We start from the raw sequence: 21,137 nt of genomic DNA, 5'->3' as shown, positions 1-21,137 counted from the left end.
GGGCATTGTGGGACACCTCCTGGAAGCTACTTAGGGCGATGTAAGCAATGCAGTGTCTACACTGACACTGCATCGCTCTAACTACGGCGCAAAAAGCTCTATGCCTTTCGTCCAGGTGGTTTTATTAGGTGGGGTAGCAGGTGAGTTAAAGTGGCGGAAGGAGCATTGCAGTGTGTACACCTCCATAGTTAGGTCAGCATAAGCTGCCTTACACCAACTTTGTAATGTAGACAGGCCCTAAGACTTACCAATGTGTTTAGATTTGTACCAGGAATAGGTAGGAATGGCCTTGCTGTAATAACAAGGAATTTTTGCCCCTCGCACCGTGCTACTGGCCAGCTGTGCACTATTATCAGAATGATTAAAAACTGGCTGTCACTTGTGCTACCTTTCTTTCATATTTGAAAGATAGGTCCAACTCTTGTAGGTGCTTCTATTGGCTCTGATTATCCTTTAGATACTCACCCACTAATGCCATTGGCGTCACTGGCAGTTGCAAGCAAACAAGCTTCTGAGGGGGTAGTCAGGCCCATTAACTATACTCTGATCCATAAGAATATTACTGCAGTGTTCTCTCCTTTTCTGCCTTCCTTGTCTTTACTTGCCTTAATATCACTCTGTGCATATGCCTTCCTGACTTCCACTCTAGAAACCAAGTTTCACCCCTCCATTGCCTCAAAATCCAGCTCTTTTGAGTGGCAGTACAGTGTGCCAGTGGAGGTGAGCCAGAGAGTACCAGCCTCATATAGGATCAGGTACCTGCTTTATACAGTGTTGTAAAGAGAGGTACAGTTTAGGGGAGAAGCAACCTCTAAAACCCCACGAGGAAGCAGAGATCTTTCTGCAATGCCTTATGCAAGGGAGAGAATTTCCCATGCAGGCAAGAATTAGCAAACTCAGCACGTTGGGCACAGGCGATGCTTGGAGCGTCAGCCTCCACTGAGGTGTGACCTTCCTGACCTTTCTTCCTATGAATGTGAGGGGGAATCTAAGCTCCCATTTGCGTGCACAACCCCCACTCTGCTTTCCCTTGGCTGAGAAATGGCCTCTGGCAATATAGGGGGCTTTATGTATGTCACATGGTCTGACCGAGGGCTGGAATTCCTCAGGGCTTCCCTGACTTTGATACAGAAACATACTCTGCATTTTGATCCATTTCATTCCTGCTTCTGATGTTTTTGCCTTCTCTTTACCAAGCATCTGCGGAGGTTTTTTCTCTTGCAGTGATGAAATCAAAGTCATAGCTGTCTTCCTCTTGCTTCCACTCTTTTTTGTAAGACGGCTTTATACAAAGCATACCAAACTTTTCTTTTATTCCTAGTTTAGCATCTTGCCTCGGATGCATGAGGAAAAAGGTTTGTAACCCTCCAGCCACACACGAGCACAACTCATATGGATGGCAAAACCATGCACACTTATACTAATATGTGCATTGCACACACAACCTTCTATCACACATCTCCGCCCTCAAAGGCAGATATGTACAGACTTTCATACATGTCACATTCATGGAGCAAGCGTAAACTCATATATGCCTGGTGCATGTATAACATCTATGACTCTCTCGGCATGTTGCCTGCACACACACAGATATCAATATTACTTGACCATAGAGCAGATGCTGGACATTTTTGTTTTTAAGCTGAGGTAGGGTTTTGGCAGGGGGACAGAGGGTAGAGTATTTTTTTTTAATAGTGTAAATGAGAAATGAACTCCGTTGCATTCCGTGGAATTACTCTTGTGTACATTTAGTGCAAATAAGGGGTGAATCAGGCCTATTCTCTTTAATCGGTTTTTAAATGTAGGGCATGGGGTTGCACAGGTATAACTCAAGGCAGGATTAGGCCATGTTGTTTGTATTGTACAATATCAACAATATCGATAGGCAAAGTTCTGAGCTGCCTAATGGCAACTATTCCTAGAAAGTGAGTTGTTTGATGATTACAGAGACAGCCATAAAGGGAATCTAGTGAATGAAACTGTAAATTATGTGGAGTGTTTGTTAGCATTTTTGGATAATGCCTCACCAAAGCAACATGATGAGCCTTTCACTGCACAAGATCTGGGTTATGTGTTGTAGGGGGAAAAATAAAGTCCTGGATCTAATTCTTTCTTGTCCACATCACAAAACTGCTGCATGATTTGGTCTGACTCCCAGTTCAGAAGGTGACCAAGTCTGGAACAGCAGACCGTACCGAAGGATGGGACACAGATGCAATGCAGAAGCTCAGGTAGTGCTAACATCTGGCTTTAACCACGACTAATTGTCTCTCACGTTGGGCACTAGAATTCCCTCACACCACCCAAATCTCCCCTCTATTCAACGAAAACACCTCTGTTACTCTGCTACTCGCTAACTAACACAATTATGTTATTACCAATGTACCTGAGGAGAAGGAAAGAGCCTAAATGTTCCAGTGCTAATATTTCTGATCCTGTTTGTCTGCACTGATTCCTGACTCTAGCACTTCCTGTGGGTGGTGCTGTTGACTAGGTGTGACATTGCCCAGGGTACAAGGTGGACTGCTGTGTCCTGTTAGGGGCTTTCCCTTCGCCTCTGCCCTGGTTCTTATCATGCAGACAGAAAGCAGAAGACCAGACATCCAAAGTGCAGGCAATGTGATGTTTATTGGGGTTAATCAAGGAAGCATATTCATAGCTCTGCACACCAATAAAGCCTTTTTCCCAGTGTCCCAGTTTCCCTTTCCTTAGCAGGCATAATTATACCTGTAGTGCATGCCGTTGGTCCCACCCCTTACAACTTATAGTCATATTCCATTTTGGAAGGTCTGGGGGCTTCGGTACTACCTCTTTTATACCTTATGGGAGGGACAGGGAGTGAGGTTGTGTACTGGCCAAGGCCAGGCTTTTCTTTGGCTTGTAGTGTTTCTTATACCATCCCCCTTGCCCTTACCAACTGGTTGCTTGACCTTGTCTTGAAATAAGAGTCAAGGCAGTCTGCAAGTGTACACTCGTATATTATATTCCCACCATACCCAACAACACTTTAACTCTCTTCCTTATCTCCTTTCATTGTACTAAAAGCCCCATATGGTTGTGGGAAATGCAACACACAGAGTCTTTGTTCTTTGTTCACACATATTAGTAAGGACATAGGAGTATCAAAAATCAAACCCAAAATTCTATCTCAGGCTAACAAACATGCCTGTATGCTAACATGTCCCCTCAGCTGTCAAGCCTGTGATGCCTTTTACACGGCTTTTCTGGTAAACAGCAACCCCTCCGGGCTTTGCTCATTCACAGCCACTAGCATGTAAAATCACTCCCAGCTGAATACATGAATGCTATGCCCAGCCATCCCATAGCTACATCCAGGGCACCACCCGCATATCCCCAGTCCCAGCCTTACTCCCCAGAAATGTGCGTCTTGTACTACTTACTTGCCCCCTGGACAGTACAAGCTCATAGAGAGTTTGTCATTCCAACACTGGTAATGATTATGCATCAGCCGTGTTTATCAAGTAGAGGTTCCCCACACACTTTAATCGAAACACACATTGGTTAAGATAAAACAATAAGAGAGATTTTGTCTTTCCATAGTTAATAAATGTAAGTGATTACAAGGTGATAAGGCATAAAAGTCAGAATTGGTTATAAAAGAAGTAAAAAGATAAAAACATGAGCTAGTCCCTAACTTTACCAAGCCTAATAGGTTTAAAAACAAAAAAAGGAGTTTTTCTCACCAAAAGCTTACAGCTTTCTTTATTAGCTGGAAAACCTCCAGGCCAGGACCACTCCCCAGTTCAATGATGCTGCTTCTGTCTTTTAAGTGATCTATCTGCCACAAGTAGAGATGGAGGGGAAGAGGTGAGGTGGAAGTCACTGTCTTTTCATTTTTATATCCCACTCCCTTCTTTGAGAATTAACCCCCACTGGGGTACAGACAAACTGTCTCTGGTGTATGTGAGGGTTGAAGCATTTCTGCGAGGAAATTTAAAGATTTTGTTTATCCCCCACCCTGTCGGGTGAATGGCCAATTAAACAGGTAATGGCCCTTTAGCACCTTGTTGGCGTGCTAGGGTGTCTTTGTCTCTGAGAAATTGGTTTGTGCGTATTACCCAGAACTATAACATATTTCACTAACAATCATACAGTAAAATCTCATAGCTTTACACACAGTGTTGTTATACACATCTTAACAGGTCAGTGATGTTCAGCAGATTACGAGTTTTCAAATGATATCTCACAAGGCATACTTTGTACAAAATATATCATAACCTTATAAAATAATAAATAAAATAATATAATAAAAGTAGTGAACATGGGGTACGGGGTGTCACCGTAGGATATATACTTGATGGATGAGGAGAAATGCAGGAAGAGCCTATATTCCCAACATCCTATGTATCTAACACCAGCAGGAAGTTAGCAGCAACTCCAGGCAGTTAGACCATTTAAAATCTTAAATATAATATTAAAAGTCCATCTTCAATTAATGTACTCAGGAAAGGTCACTTGCCATTACATGCACAAAGAGAGATGTGAGCGGAGGCTCTGAATACTATGCTAAGCTATTCAAGATGCTGAAAAGGATGGCTTCTGGCAGTGGATAATTGCTGAAAAATGGATAAAAGTAATAAAAATTGCAGGTTTGGTGACAACTGATGATGGCTGTGTCCTAACTCCCTTCACATTACTGAGGTATTTGGGCTCTAAATCCTCTAGGAAGATCTGCTCTCATTATGAACATTCCAACAGATGTTTGCATTTATCCCTCTCTAGCCTCCTGTATAAAATCAGTGTGCTGTATACTCATGCCTCAGTGACTAGCGAAGCACCTAAGTAGTGGTTGTGTGTGCACCCCTTGTTTTGTGATGGTGGTCTTAGTGTGGGATTGTTAATGTGTTAACTGTTCTTGTGCTGCCTTCCTTGCAGCCCGTGGCATGGAGGGAGGGAGGGAGGGATGGAAGGAGGAGGTGCGTCAGGTGTGGGAGGAATTGTCTCTCTACCATTGAGTGTTAGAGATGCTGGACTGCTTTGAGCTGTGGGGCAGCCTATGTAAGGCTATTGTAAATTAGAATAGCCCCCAAGGCTGCTGTAATTTGTTGTGGGGGCCACTCTATGTGCTCAGGCAGCCCAGAATCTGAGTGGCACATAAGTGGTTTAAAGCCACTTTTGCTGCCTATCCTCCTGGGCTCCACGTTCAGTTTCTTGGGTACTAATTCTGTCTCAAGCATAGTGAAAATTAGTCTGATATCCCCATAATCCCTAGTGGGTGTCTGTCTACAAAAAACACCCTGAAATTTGGTACAATTTAGTGTTATTGGCAGTCTCTGCTCAAGGCCCAGAAATGCAGTGAGAGCATGTTGCCAGTGAAGACCGAGAGAGACATTGGCAGATGGGTGAAATGGGGCTCTAGGATTGAAATGAGAGTGGATGCACTGGCAGAACTGAGTGAAGGAAGCACGCATAGTGGCTGTTCCGTTGTCCGCGTCTAGCGATTATTATTGTTCCTATTACTTCCATAAGCACTAAAACTCAGTAGCAACAACTTAAACAACATGAAAGTAAAGTGCTTGACAGCTCTGAGGATGGATGTTGTTGGCAGATTTTTACCAAAAAAGATGCCTGGATTATCTCTGTTTCTAGTGATTGGCACAGCTGGATGCTGCCACTTTTACTGAACTAATTCGACTTTCCCATATGCAACAATTCCTTCCCTACAAGGGGTGCAGCTGTAGGAAATGTGGACTCAGCATGGCAGTGGTAGCTCTGCTGAAGAGAGCAGTAAAGCCATCCTCAATTCCACCCTTGCTACTTAGAACATGGATTGTTTGTTAGTCATTGCAGCATACTTAAATATCTTTTGCGGGTAAATTTTTAAAGTGAGCAGAGATGGGGCCGCAACACAGACTTTCTAAAAATGAACAATGCCATTCGGCAATAAGAAGCTGATTAGTTCCATGAGTCTGACATTTCCTCCCTTTCTTCCTCTCATCCACTCATCCTTTTTTTCTCGCTTATGTTGTTCTAGGCTCATCAGTGACCCAGTTGCTTGCCCGGGACCTAGACAACGACCATCTTGTGTTTGGTGTGGTCGGGGAGGAGGCCAGCAGGTTCTTTGCAGTGGAAAGCATGACTGGAGTTGTATGGCTCAGGCAGCCCTTGGACAGAGAGGTAATGTCATTTGCTGCTAGAAGACAAGCTGCTACACCTTGATGTGTTTTTTGTCAGAAATATTCCCTATTGAAGGCACCTGGTAACTGGAGGGCAGGGGCAAATGGATAGGATCTTGATCAAACATCAGAATGGAAATTATTGCTCATCTTTCTGTCTGCCTCTTGTTTGGGGTGATCAGGAGCCTTTTCAAAGCCCTACCTGTGAGGAGTGAGCGCTCCTTGTGTGGTGACTTTTTGAGGTTTAGGCATTCATTTAAAAAAAAAAATCAATCGAAATTTTCCAGAGACAGCCGACACCATATGTGATGAAAATTCATTTAATTGAAAGTCAAATTTTCTGTTGGAAAAACTTTCAATGCACAATTTTTGTCCAGCCCTAAATGAGCCTTTCCATAGCAAGGTGGGCACGCATCCCCTTCTGGTACTCTGAACCCTTGATCCAGACCTCATGGTAGTGTTAGGAACTATGTTGATACCCAGTTCTGCAAATGTGTGTCTGGACTGGGCTGTGGTTTATATACCAGCATGGAGCCAATCAGTGGGCAGTGAAAAACGATCCCGCACTCTCACAGACCTTGGGAGGCAGGTCAGTCCTCGCCCACAGACAACCTGCCAACCTTAAACATATTTTCACCAGCAACCACACACGGCACCATAACAACTCTAACTCAGGAACCAATCCATGCAACAAACCTCGATGCCAACTCTGCCCACATATCTACACCAACAACACCATCACAGTACCGAACCAGACCAGCTACAACATCACCGGTTCATTCACCTGCACGTCCACCAATGTTATATATGCCATTATGTGCCAGCAATGCCCCTCTGCTATGTACATTGGCCAAACTGGACAGTCCCTACGTAAAAGAATAAATGGACACAAATTGGACATCAGGAATGGTAACATACAAAAGCCAGTAAGTGAACACTTCAATCTCCCTGGACATTCTATAACAGATTTAAAAGTAACTATTCTTGAACAAACTTCAGAAACAGACTTCAAAGAGAAACAGCAGAACTAAAATTCATTTGCAAATTTAACACCATTAATCTGGGCTTGAATAGGGACTGGGAGTGGCTGGCTCATTACAAAAGCAGCTTTGCCTTTCCTGGAATTGACACCTCCTCATCAATTACTGGGAGTGGACTACATCCACCCTGATCAAACTGGCCCTGTCAACACTGGTTCTCCACTTGTGAGGTACTCCCTTCTCTTCATGTGTCATTATATAATGCCTGCATCTGTAACTTTCACTCCATGCATCTGAAGAAGTGAGGTTTTTTACCCACGAAAGCTTATGCACAAATAAAAATGTTAGTCTTTAAGGTGCCACCGGACTCCTTGTTGTTTTTGAGTTGATCTGCTGGCATATCAGGAAAGATTCCAGGAACCGGTGGACCAATTTCCAGAAGGGTGGAGATGCTTGGTGGGGAGCCACACCTTCTGGCCTAATGCAAATATTGGAGCTTCTTGTCACTGATGATCCACATGCCTCTTGAAAGCCTTCTTTACCTCTTCTAGATGGTTCCTGAGCTCCTCCTGAATGACGTGGATCTTTTGGACCCATTGGTGGCTGCTGGATTCAGGGAGGCTGCTGGTAGTCCCTGGTGAAAATGGGGGTGGAACCTGTAATTAGCCAACAGGGGGCTCCGACCTGTAGAGGCATGGTCAGTGTTATATGAAAACTGCGTACTGCAGGAGTCTCGAGGTGCTGAGGGGTTTGGTCCAGGGCATCTTGGTATGTGCACAGGAGTCTATTATAAACTTGGACTTTGGCCTGCATGTGAGGCCATCATTAAAAACAGGCAACCATGAGGGAAATATTAAGGTAGCCAAAATGACCTGCCAATGGAGCATCATGGCACAGCCATAGCACCTCCAGTTAGGGATGTACCGGGGGGGATATATATGCACTTGTTGAAGTATGTTCTCCTATCCCGCACGGAACATTGCATCTTAGCTCCTAATGGCATAGACTGTGTTCCTTGGGCAAGCAGGGTCGTCTTTTGAGGCAGACTGGATGAGGGACAGTACGTATTGCTGAATTGTGACTTTGACAAAATTACTCTGTTTGAGGAGGTAGGGAGGTTGAGAACTAGGTTCCTTGTTTTGCAAGTAGTCATCGGTGGCAATCCCTTGAGGTCGAAGATGATCTCTTTCACAGGTTTTATTTTTCATGGGTCCTTTGGTGACTGAGGAGTCCAGTTTTTGAACCACAGGCTCATTGGCAGATATTGAAGGTGGTGTTGGAAAACAGGGTCGGGCCACGATTGTTGTGTGACAGTTGTCTTTCCTCTCTTTTCTGGCATTTTTCTGCGACCAAGGCAAGGCGATTTTCCTCAAAAGTTAATGTTTCCTCTCTGACAAGTCTTCACCAGTTATTCCTATCCTGGTCTGCTGTCTTCCAGTGTGTTGTGTCGATGCCACATCTCTTGATCTTTATCTTGAGGGTGTCTTTAAAGCGTTTCTTTTGGCCTCCCCATTTCCTTTCTGCTTTGGTGAGTTGGGCATACAGCAGTTGTTTTGGTAAGGGTACATCAGGCATGCGCACACAGTGCCCACTCCACCTCTGCTGGTGCTGTATAATCAGGTCCTCAACACTGAAGATATTGGCCTCTGTGAGGACACAGACATTGCCTGATCCCTCTTGCAGAGGAAGTACTTCCAGAGTCCCAGTGTGGCGTCAGACCATCACGAGGCACAACCGACATGATTTTTGTAGCCAGGCAGATCCAGGAAAAATGTCAAGGACACCACCAGGAGCCGTGTATGGCCTATGTCAATCTGACCAAAACCTTCGATTCTGTCAGCCATGAGGCTCTGGGGAAAATCATGTCAAAGTTTGGCTGCCCAAGCAAATTTATCACCAGTGTAAGACTCCTTCACGACCAGATTACTGAATCCATCCTGTGCAGTGGCTCTACCTCTGAGCCCTTTGTCATACGAACTGGGGTAAAACAAGGTTGTGTACTGGCACCCACACTTTTCTCCATTTTCTTAGCAGCTATGAAAACACTAACCCAAGACCATCTACCGCAGGGCACTGGCGTCCAATATTGGATTGACGGCAGCCTCTTCAACCTTTCTCGTCTCCGTGCCAGAACTAAAGTAACATTGGCAACAATAACTGAACTCCCGTTCGCAGATGATTGTGCTGTAGTTGCACACTCAAAGGAGGATCTTCAAACAGCCCTTAATTGCTTCTTTGAAGCTTACAACAGCCTAGGGCTAACTCTGAACATCAGCAAAACAAAAGTTCTCCACCAGCCGGTCCCCGGTCAATCATCAGACCCAGTAAGGAAGATCTACATTGACAAAGAAGAACTGGAAAATGTAGACTACTTTGCCTATTTGGGCAGCCATCTCCCACAGAGGGCAGACATAGATGTTGAGATTCAGCACAGAATTTGCTGTGCCAGACTTGTCTTTGGCAGACTGCCTTGCTGGGTATTCAACCAATCACAACATCAGAACACATACTAGACTTTTAGTTTATAAATCGGTGGTAATTGCAACTCTCCTCTATGGCTGTGAGACTTCGGTGACTTACAGAAAACACCTGAAAAACCTGGAACACCGGCACTTTCTTTGGAAGATCCTCAACATAAAGTGGGAGGATCATCACACTAATGTCAGTTTCCAAATAGTATTCCTCCTTTCGTAATAGTGTTAGCTTTCCCATTTCAGTTTCCCAGGCAGTAGGTACTTGTAAACTTGAATTGAGAGAACAACAAGGCTAATTTTAACTGCCTCTGGTTCAAAGCATGGGCCTTGTGAAGGTACACAAGATACTTGTGCTCTGTAAAAGCTGTACTGGTGCTGAGCTCCCTCAAGGTGATGACTCCATACTTCAAATACGTTTTTTCTCCTAATCCAGTATTTCATAGCCCATCTCTGTGGGGGTGAGTTTTAGAGAGTAGAATGCACAAGAGTACAGAACTGACTGTGGTCCAAATTGCTGTGAGAGTGCTGCCCCAAGATCTACGTTGGATGCGTCTGTTTTCACTGTAAAAGGGCACATTGGGTCAGGGTGTGCCAGAATCAGGGCTATGGTGAAGGTGGTCTTGAACTGGTCCAAAAGCAAGCTGGGCTTTAGGCAGTCACATGAATTGAATGGCTCTAGGAAGAAGGAAAGTCAGTGGGGCTATTTATTTAGAGAAGTTGGCGATGAATTGCCTAGAAAAATTCATAAGGCCCAGGAAGCACTGAAATCCTTGGAGGGTCCATCTCTGCTGTCCGGTTGTGGATGGCTTTCACCTTCTTCAGGTCCATTTGAATGCCTTCCGGGGAGATGATGTTGCATAGAAATTCAATGGTGGTCTGGTCGAAGGTGGACTTCTGTAGTTTGGCTTACAAACGATGCTTCTATAGTGTCTCCGGGACACACCAGACATGATGTCCGTGCTGCTCGAGGTTCTCAGAAAACACCATCAAGGTAGATGATCACATACTGGTCCAGGATGTCTCTGAACACATCACTTAGGAAATGTTGAAATGTTGTAGGGTAGGGTATTGGTTAATCCAAATGGCATTACTAAGTATTCAAAGTGCCCATATTGGATATGAAAAGTGGTTTTCCATTCATCCCTAGGTCTTATTCACAGTAGATTGTATATCGCTCAAATATCTAGTTTAGTGAAGATCCTGGTAGTCTTCAGGTGGTCCAACAATTCCGGGATGAGGAGCAGGGAGTACTGGTTTCGAATAGCCACCTGTGTCACTTTTTATGCAAAAAAAAAAAAAAAAAAAAAAAAAAAAAGAGGACTGGTGTCCCCACTGGAGAGGTGGATCTCTGAATGAAGCCCCTGGAAAGATTTTCCTGGTTATACGTGCCTCTAGCTCTGATTTAGACATGGTGTATATCCATCCATAGTATCAGAGGGGTAGCCGTGTTAGTCTGGATCTGTTAAAAGCAACAGAGAGTCCTGTGGCACCTTTAAGACTAACAGATGTATTGGAGCATAAGCTTTCGTGGGTGAATGCCCACTTCGTCGGATGCACGTAATGGAAATTTCCAGGGGCAGGTATAAATATGCTGGCAAGAATCAGTTTGGAGATAACGAGGTTAGTTCAATCAGGGAGGGTGAGGTCCTCTGCTAGCTACATCATCACCGGTTCATTCACCTGCACGTCCACCAATGTTATATATGCCATCATGTGCCAGCAATGCCCCTCCGCTATATACATTGGCCAAACTGGATAGTCACTACGTAAAAGGATAAATGGACACAAGTCAGATATCAGGAATGGCAATATACAAAAACCTGTAGGAGAACACTTCAACCTCCCTGGCCACACAATAGCAGATGTAAAGGTAGCCATCTTACAGCAAAAAAACTTCAGGACCAGACTCCAAAGAGAAACTGCTGAGCTCCAGTTCATTTGCAAATTTGACACCATCAGATCAGGATTAAACAAAGACTGTGAATGGCTAGCCAACTACAGAAGCAGTTTCTCCTCCCTTGGTGTTCATACTTCAACTGCTAGCAGAGGACCTCACCCTCCCTGATTGAACTAACCTCGTTATCTCCAGATTGATTCTTGTCAGCATATTTATACCTGCCCCTGGAAATTTCCATTACATGCATCCGACGAAGTGGGCATTCACCCACGAAAGCTTATGCTCCAATACATCTGTTAGTCTTAAAGGTGCCACAGGACTCTCTGTTGCTTTATCCGCCCATAGGGCACCTTTCCCCTGGGTTATAGGTCTATTGGACAGTTATAGTCCCTGTGTGGGAATAACAAATCCACATTTTTCTTTCCAAACACATCCAGGTAGTTTTGATACTTGGGGAGCCCGAGGTTGTGGTTTGGAGCTGCTTCCTTCTGGTTAGCCCCTGTTGTCCAGGGTTTCACTTCTGTCATCTCTGGAGGGACTGCATGGGGTTGGGAGTGGGCAACGCTGATCTGAGCAAACTTTTCAGGACAAGGCGGTGAGTGACCTATGTGCACTGGTCAGTTACCAAGCTGAAGGCAGGAGAAGAGTAGAGGGGTCAGGATTGAGTCTGGTCAGGATACCAAGAAGTCAGGGTCAGGTACCAAGTTGCACCAGAGTCGGGGACAAACTATGGTCAGAAGCTGGACTATAGGGTCCTCAGGAAGGCAAGGTCTGGAGCAGAAGTCACTAGTTAGTTCAGCCTCGTTACCTACCCTGGATTTTACAATTGTGATCTACTGTAATGTTAATAAAAAATTAATTTGACATGAACTGCCAGAGAGCATAGGACTCAGAGGCTCAGGGAAGATTACGTGCTCAGCCTGTCCCCTTTTAAGCCTACACTTCTAGTTTAATTTTCACTTCTAAAGAAAATCTGAACCTGCATTTAGGATCTTATTTAAAGAGATACTGGGTATCACTATTCATATTGTCTTCAACTAGGTGTACACGGCTTCTTCTCTCAAGATCAGGCACTTGGATACTAAAATTGGCATAATCTCATACATAAATGACCATTTTACATACTCACAGTCAATGCCTATTTGAGTGCCTAAATGCAAAGGATAGTTGTCCTATTTAGGTGCTCATCTTTGAAAGTTGAGCTTTGCTGGTCCCTTGGCTGCGGCATCTCCCCTGTTTCTGATGAGAGGGAGGATGGGTTCATATGATGAAGTCACTGGACTGGAACTCAAGAGATTTTGGATCTCTTCCTGCTCTGCCACAGATTTCCTGTGTGACCTTGAACAAAGGGCTCAATCTTCCCTGTGTCTCAGTTCCCTATCTATAAAACCGAGAAAGTACTTCCCTACCTCACAGAGGCGTCTGAGGCTAAAATCCACTAATGCTGGTGAGCTGCTCAGATACCATGACCTCACAACTGCTGGCAGCAAACTCCCAAATCTTCCCATATTCAAAATGGTCACCATCTTTCATTACTTTCAATAGGCCTGAAATCAAACAGTCTTTAGTCAAGATGGCCACTATTTCCCTGCAGTTTTGCATATGGAAGCAAGGCTTCCTTTAGTGAAGATGACTATCCTCTTCCATTGTCTTCAATGGAATTGAAGTCAAGGAGCCCTTAGGGTAAGATGTCTGCCATGTTATGAGTGAGGGGCTGACCAGGAATTATGAGGAGATGGGGGAATGTGAGAAGCAGGAGGGGACTGAGAAGTTGCAGGGGAGAGCCTAGAGAGTTCAGGGAGATGTGTTGTGCGTGAGGGTCTTGAAGAGACAAGGGGAATCAGTGTGCAAGGAGGGAAACTGAGGGCTTGCAGAGGAATATAGGATGCAGGTGGAGACTGGGAGGAGGGGAGGCTGCTTGTGTCAAGGAGTTGGAGTGTTTGTGAATTTTTTGAGATTAGCCTTGTAACAAATCCCATGTGGGTTGTGGTTGGGGAGAGCCTGTATGTATGTATGTGACTGGATTTGTGGGGAGAGGAGTCTGCATATATGAACTGATCCTGGGGGTGTCAGCAAGTGTTTATGTATTGGCTTGATTGTGAGGGCAAGTCGAGTGAGTGTGTGTGTGTGAGAGAGAGAGAGAGACATTTTGGGGACGCAGGCAGGAGTGTATGTGATTTCCGTAGGCAGGAAAGAAGTGTGTGAGAGAGTTTCTGGTGGGGTAAGCAGGAGAGAGCGTGTAAGAAGATGAAGGTGAGAAGAGTATACAGAGCCTGGGAGTGGGGAGCATGAGAGAGGAAAAGAGCGTTAGAGGGAGAAAGGGAGGAGAGATTACAAAGTGGGAAGAAGAGAAAATCACATAAGAAAAGCAAGGTGGAGGGGCGCAAAGGAAATATATCAATTCTTGCACAATGTAGGAAAATGAGATGGAGGGGCAAAAAGACAAAGGGCAAACTAATATAATAAATAGTAGTAGAAAGGGAATGAACAGTGAAAGGGAAAAGAACAAATAAGAGGGAGACAAAGTAAGCTTTAAAAGATTTACTGAATAGAAAGAATTAGATGCAAAATAATGCAATAAATAACTAAGTCTAAAAAGGGATGTGATTGAAATGAGCTGTGGGGACAGAAATTAGGCTGGGGGCAGCCCTGTCTGTCTGTCCTGTCTCTTCCCTGATTTATCCTTTTCTATGTTCAACAAAATCTGATCTTGGTCCCCGTTCCCCAACTTTTTCCCCCTGTGGTTGCACTTGTGGGTGGAGAAGTGGTGATGAAAAAGCTGATGTGGGAGAGTCTTGTACAAGGAAAATTGATCTCTCTCCTGTGTCCTTGGCATTTGGGCTGCTAGACTGGCTACAGGCATTGCCCCGAGGCCTTCTCGGATTGCATTACCTGAGCCTTCATAGAGGGGAATGTATGCTTTGGTAAACCATCCCTGAAACCCCCTCCAAGGTAAACCGCTATCCTGATGAAAGAGAGGTTAAGTTGCAGTTTGAGGAACCAGAGCCTCCTGGCTATCCCTGAGCTTTGCTTCCCCTTGACTCTTTAGAGTCCTTCTGGATTAAAGTCAGGGTCACAGGGTCAGTGCTGGGTTTTCATTTATTTAGTTTTGTTAGACTAAGCTGTTGAATTAACTGGGATGTTGAGAGGCATGGGGCATTTGACTTCTCTAGCCCTTTCCCCTATGTGGGGCCTCAAACCTTTGTATACTGCAGACCACATCTTGTTAGAGAGCTTGTCTCATGGACACCTCCCCTGGCATTCCCAGTAGCAGAACATCCTGGCAGTTGCAGTGTGTCAGAGTAATATTAGGAAAGCAGTATTTTAGCAGTGCTGTATTTTAGCAGACTTCAGTGAGATAAGTGTGGTATCTGTTTTGATAAAACTTCCTCGTATTCTTTGCATTTACTCTTCATTTCATCTCCCCCTCACATTTGTGCTGGAACCAAAGAGGACAGGCAGCTCTCTGCAGACCACTAGTGGTCCATGGGCTACAGCTTGGGAACCCCTGTCCTAGAGGAGGTCTGTCTCTCCCTCGCCTACTCCTCCTTACTGCCATTGCAAACAGCCTTTGTTGCCAGAGTCACAACGTATGCCGGAATAATGCTGGAGGGGGTGGGCACAACAAAGGAGGTTAAACAGCAGATTTCTTCGATCTGTATGGCTTTCATGAAGTACCCGCCTCTGGTTAGAGTTGCCAGTTGACAAGCTGGCTGCTTCAATACCTGCCACCTATTGACACAGGGGAAGAGCTGCCTCTTGTGTACAGATAATGTACAGGAGCCCCATGTGGTTAATATTTCTGAGCAATTGCACTCATATACAATGTATGTAAGTGGGCTTCTGACCCCTCCCTGTTCTCTTCAAGGCCACGACAGTATTTTGCATGTAATAATACTCGGCTAAAGTTCAAAACCTGCCATCCACTGATAAACGCTACAGTACCTCTAATTATATGTTTTTCTTCTCTTTTCATTTCAGACTAAGTCAGAATTCACAGTTGAATTTTCTGTCAGTGACAGCCAGGGGGTAAGTGTGACTTTTTTCATTTCGTGATCTGAGACCAGAGAAGCATGGAGTGGGACCAGGAGAACACTGGCTGTTGAGGAGTTCACAGCCACTGCAATCCCAGCCTCTCCCCGAAAGGGGCATTAGAGAGTGAACAGGAGAGCACTGAAGGCCATGATGTAGAAATACAGATGCAAGTTGTTTTACCGTTACATAAAAGCTGTGGAGCTGCAGGGAGTAGTGGAGAAGCACTGGCTCAGGAGATCTTGCAGCTACAATGCTACCATCTCCTAGAAGGAGCGCTGTAAGGAGTGGAGTGGCTACACTGGTTACTGGGGAATGGAGAAGTACTTTCGTCCCAGCATCTACCAGCAGGGGGCATTGTAAGTCCCATTGGACCTCAGGCTGTTTGGGATCTAAAGAGAATGATGTACAGGAGCTGTGGCTCTAGGGGAGTGACAGCTGCTGAAGTTTTAGTCTCTTCCTGCCTGGATCTTCAATTTTACATCTGTCCCTTCTGTGAAATCCTTTGAAATTGAAGAAAATACCCAGTAGCCTAATGCCAGCTGTATGTTTTTATCCTTCTGGCCACAGGTGATCAAGGGGACAGTGAATATCCAAGTGGGAGATGTGAATGACAATGCTCCAAGGTTTCACAATCAGCCCTACAGTGTTCGCATTGCAGAGGTAGGAGCCTAGATTTCCTCTGGAGAGACCTTTTCCCTGGACACTTTTTCTTCTTATGGGCAGAGCTTGCCCATTTGTTTCAGTTAATTGTAAAAGGAGCGGAGCTCTCTGTCCAGCTATGTGGTGATGGTGATGGCCCCCTGGGGTGTTTGGTCTCTTCCACCTGTCCTGTCATTGGGGTTCAGGGAAGGATGAAATCCCTGAAAGTCTAGGCCATTTGTTTCCAATGGGTAGTAGCGGAGTGATAACGCTCCAGAGGCAGAGTATATCTGTTGGGAAAAGGCAGGTGGAGGAGTGGGGCGTGAGCTCAAAGAAATGTAACGCACACTCCATGTGGGGCTTTAACTCAGGAGCAAGCTTTGGGAAAGAGTGACGATTGAAAGCAGCCCAAAATAGGAATCTGGTTTTTGCTTCTGCTTTCTTTTGGGGACAAAGGAAGAGGTGTCTCCATGGAGGTAATTTTGTGTAGAAGTAAATGTTCCCTCAAGCCTTTTTAGATTAGTGGCAAACGCTGGGAAAGCTCTGCCTGAGTGGCTCTGCCCTCTCAGCTATTTAGTCTCCTTGTAGACCTCTCTGTAGTGACGAGATTCTTCTTCCCAGGAGAAGACTGTCACGCTCCTTCTAGGGTGGCTTGGCCATGCTGGCTGCCAGGAAGAAAAGAGCTCCTATATGGTCGCTAAACTTATATAAAGTTGTGTAAAATCAGTCAAGTAGAATGATCAAGGAGCTTCTCACTCTGGATATTTCGGGCTGATTTCAGGCTTGTTGGGTACAGCCTAGCAGCCAGTGTTTAGTGAGGGAGAGGATGGAGTCTGACAAGCTGCACCATGGCTGGTACTAGTCTTAGTCAAATGATTAACAGTTTTGAAATGGAGAAATGAACTGATGGAGCCTTCTCCCTGTCTGACCCCAGGCAGACCCTTGTTATTCCTGGAGCATGCGTCTGTGTGCAGATAAGGGAGTGCATCAGTGTATGTGAAACTGAGCAGTCTTTGGTCATTGAGAATTACAAATGTTTGGTTAATATGCTGGCTACAGGCTCCCTGCTGTGCTGGAGCTTGGATCTTTCACTGTCCCTCTCCTGTGTGGGTGAGTTTCCTTCATTAGGCTGCTCGTGATAAATTGGCCTGAAGTTTGTCTCCCATTTGCTTTGTCTGCTTCTATGAGAAACAAATAATCTGAAACACCCCTTTGAGAATGACAGTGCGTCAGAGGCATTTCTTTTCCTTTTTAGAGTGTAAACTTAAAAAAAAAAGTCAGCAATACTTGTGTTACCCATTCCCTGCTCCCTTTGTATGCCCAGACCTCTTGAAATGAATGAGGAGTGACTGGATCTCCATCCTGCAGATCCTCTGTACAGTGATATGTCTGAAGGGGAGGGTATTTTAGTTGGTCTGTGAAGTAAGCAAGCAATCAGTGTTAGAACTGCATGTCCTGTCTCCACAAGGCCACTCTAGGATTTGGGAGAGAAGGAAATTGGCTTTTAGGTGACTTCACCTAAATCCTTGAACACATAGACCCTTGTTTTCTATTGCTCTCCTTCTTTTCAAACTATTTTCCTATCTACAGAAGCAATGTACTCCCCCCTGGAACAGCGGTAAGACTAGAAGAGAATGTTCTCTCCTTCTTCCCCATCCCAACATCACCCCATAAAAACCTGTTAAAATATTTTATGGTGTGTGTTAGTGAGAGAGCTCCCTCCTGGTCATGAAGAAATGAATGGAAACTGCATTTCTGTACCCACCTGGAATTGATGCTAGAATTGACCGCGCCATTTCTCCTCTCACTTGTCGCCTCCATCTTGAGAACTAAGATCATAAATTCAGATATATGGAAGGCTGGAGATTTAACTTACTGGCATCGAATATGGGGAGGAAGAAGGAGGGCCAAGGTTCAGGAATGGATGTGAACGTTAAACTTGGTTGGGAAAAAGGCATTGTGGCAGCAGTCCTGGAAGAGATGAAAAAAAATAATCTGTCACACTTTCTCTGCTGGCCTCTTCTGGAGTGAGGGGTCTTTCAGCCCATCTTGCTGGATTTGGTTATAGTTGGCATCGTGTTACCCATAATGGACCAACATTGAAACTTAGTTTTCAGAGCTCATGCTTTTTTGGAAATTGGTCTAATGTAATTACGTGTGTTCATGTGCCAATTTGTAATCTCTATCCATGATCTTTAAGCAAGGACATGGATCAGAGGTAATGAGCCACATACTCATCATTCAGCCAGTGTCCTGAAAGCCCTCTGTTCTACCAGGAGATAACATTTCCGTGGTGTCTTTTTAATGTGTTGTAAAGTACTGAGAAAGAGGGAGGGGGTGCTTCCTTGAATCCAATAGGACCTTCTAAAGGTATCAGTACGGTAGAAAAGTCATCGCTATAGTTTGTCCTTTTTTCCTCCATAACACTGCTGGTGGAGTCACTTCTAGCTTATTATACTACAGGTTCTGGGGCCCTTGGGAGGCCACCGTCTGGCTTCAAGCTTACACTTTTTTGTGGAGGGCATTTTCATTTTGTAGCAACTTCGGGTTGGCAAGAACATGCCCTTCTTCCCATCACAGTATCACATTACATTTTCCAAAACCTATCAGTCCATCCCTGTTCTGGTGGAAATCCTAGGGGGAGGAGTCACAAGCCCACCTACTGGCCAGAATAGAGTAAGCAAGAGAGATGATACCTTCTCATTTTTAAAGCTGATAATTGGGTGTGTTGTTTAGCTGTATGCTGCTACAATCACCTGGTACTGAATGCCTACAGTTGCCATTGACTTCACAGGGAGGTGTAAGTTCTCTTGGAATATCAGGCCCCTGGCACAAAAGGGTGGCTTTGCTTCATGCTAGGTATGTTACTTTGAAATGCCCAACGTTTCACTGAAAGGACAGTAGTTCCAAGGAATGTAGACACATTGTTGCTATGGAACACAGCTGTGAAGGGTATTAGCAAACTTCTCTATGATATTGCTGTTGATAAACAGTGAGGTTACTAATAGTCAGAGATGATCCCTGCCCTAAAGAGCTTACGATCCAAGTTTAAGACCAGACGTGAACAGACAAAATGAACAAATGGAACTGTGAAGTTGGAGAGGGAGACTGGGCTAACAGTAATGCAAATGCGATTTCCCCTAGATTAGCTGTTGGCACACTTTGTAGATATTGAGGGCTTTCCCTGGTTCTATTCCTGTATTTATTTTGAGATAAATGAATATATTGGTAGTAGTGGTCCCAGCTAAGAGATGGAGCAGCAGGGGAAGGGCTGTTTAAGCCTACTACCATTGTATGGCAATAGAGAATTCAAAAATAATGTGCATAAATAAATGGAACATGAAAAAACACCCTTTAAAGGTACTGTTTCTGAATAGGTATACCAGTGCCTTACAAAGCCCATTTTTTTCAAGAATGTAAATTATTTGGACATGAGCTGTGTAGTACAGTTTGTGAGTGTGTGTGAGTGAGGGAATGTGTGAGTGGGATTAGTGGGGAAGCAAATGCACCCTTTAACATTAAGCTCCGTGTGTTGCGCTGATTATTGGACTGGCAATCACGCCTCTTTGCCTTATGCTTTTGTATAGTGCCTGTGGCATGGTGATCTTCAGTGCCTGTCATGTCTTAATTACATCACAGTCACCTGTTTGGAATAGCAGAGCAGGTGTGTGTGTTTGTGGAAGGAGGGAGGTCTCTCCCCGAACCCCTCACTATGCTGTTCCCGTGCAATTATCCATTTTATCTGGGCAAAAGGGCCTACAATTCACTTGTCGAACTCTAATGAGGCAGCACGGATGCTTTCAAGTCTGTAAAGAAAGGGGAATCCAGCTAGAATTGGCAACTTAATTCACCAAGCTGGCCTTGACAGACCTCATTAAGTTCCCGTGTATTCATTTCAGGCTAATGGCCGTCATGCTGACTGCTGTTTGATTTGCTATAATAGACTTTTATGGTTTTCCAATTTGCTAAAACGTGTTTGCCTGTGTCTGTGCCCCGCAGTGCTTCGGTAGTACATTAGTTAGGCACCCATGTGCATGCTACACTGACCTTCAGGGTTTGTTTTCTAAGATGCATTTTTTCACTGTGTTCTCCTTGCCCCTACTACAGAGAATCATAGACTCATAGAAACATAGGGCTGAAAGGGACCTTGAGAAGTCATCAAGTCCAGCCCATTGTGTTGAGGCAGGCCCAAATATACCTAGACTATCCCTGATAGGTGCTTGTCCAGCTTGTTCATAAAAATCTCCAGTGACAGGGATTCCACAACCTCCCCATGAAGCCTATTTCAGAGTTTAGCCAGCCTTATAGTTGGAAAGTCTGTCCTAATATCTAACCTAAATCTTCCTTGCTGCAGATCAAGCCCTTACTTCTTGTCCAACCTTCAATGGACATGGAGAACAACTGATCATTGTCGTCTTTTTAACAGCTCTGACCATATTTGAAGAAAGTTATCAGGTCCCCTTCCGTTGTCGTTTTTCAGGACTAAATGTGCAGTTTTTTAACCTTTCCTCATAGCTCAGGTTTTCTAAACTTTTTATCATGTTTGCTGCTCTCCTCTGGACTCTCTCCAATTTGTCCAAAAATTCTGACTCCTAGAATTGGACACAGTACTCCTGATGAGATCTCACTAGTGCCAAGTAGAGCAGGACAATTACCTTCTGTATTTTACGTACAACAACCTTCTGTATTTTACGTACAACACTCCTGTTAATACATCCCAGAATGATATTAGCCTTTTTCGCAACTGTGTCACATTATTGACTCATATTCAGTTTGTGATCCTGTATAATCCCCAGATCCTTTTCAGCAATACTACTACCAATCAGTTATTCCCTTTATGTAGTTGTGCATTTGTTTTCCTTCCTAACTGTAGTACTTTTCACTTGTTTTTATTGAATTTCATCTTGTTGAATTCAGACCAATTATCCAATTTATCAAGATCATTTTGAATTCTAACCTTGTCCTCCAAAGTGTT

At 44.5% G+C, this 21,137-nt stretch overlaps 1 protein-coding gene across 3 annotated transcripts in view; it reads left to right on the top strand.

Moving 5' to 3' along the window:
- Positions 1-21,137, top strand: part of CDH23 (cadherin related 23) — a 533,292-nt gene that overhangs the window by 143,562 nt on the left and 368,593 nt on the right. For all 3 annotated transcript variants that reach the window (XM_065551950.1, XM_065551951.1, XM_065551952.1), the window contains 3 exons: positions 5,996-6,138; positions 15,470-15,517; positions 16,091-16,183. In XM_065551950.1, coding sequence (XP_065408022.1) covers positions 5,996-6,138; positions 15,470-15,517; positions 16,091-16,183 — 284 coding nt within the window. The remainder of the gene's footprint in view (positions 1-5,995; positions 6,139-15,469; positions 15,518-16,090; positions 16,184-21,137) is intronic.

The sequence above is a fragment of the Chrysemys picta genome, chromosome 7, assembly GCF_011386835.1.
Source record: "Chrysemys picta bellii isolate R12L10 chromosome 7, ASM1138683v2, whole genome shotgun sequence".
Lineage (NCBI taxonomy): Eukaryota > Metazoa > Chordata > Testudines > Emydidae > Chrysemys > Chrysemys picta.
This window is presented reverse-complemented; position numbering and strand designations above follow the sequence as displayed.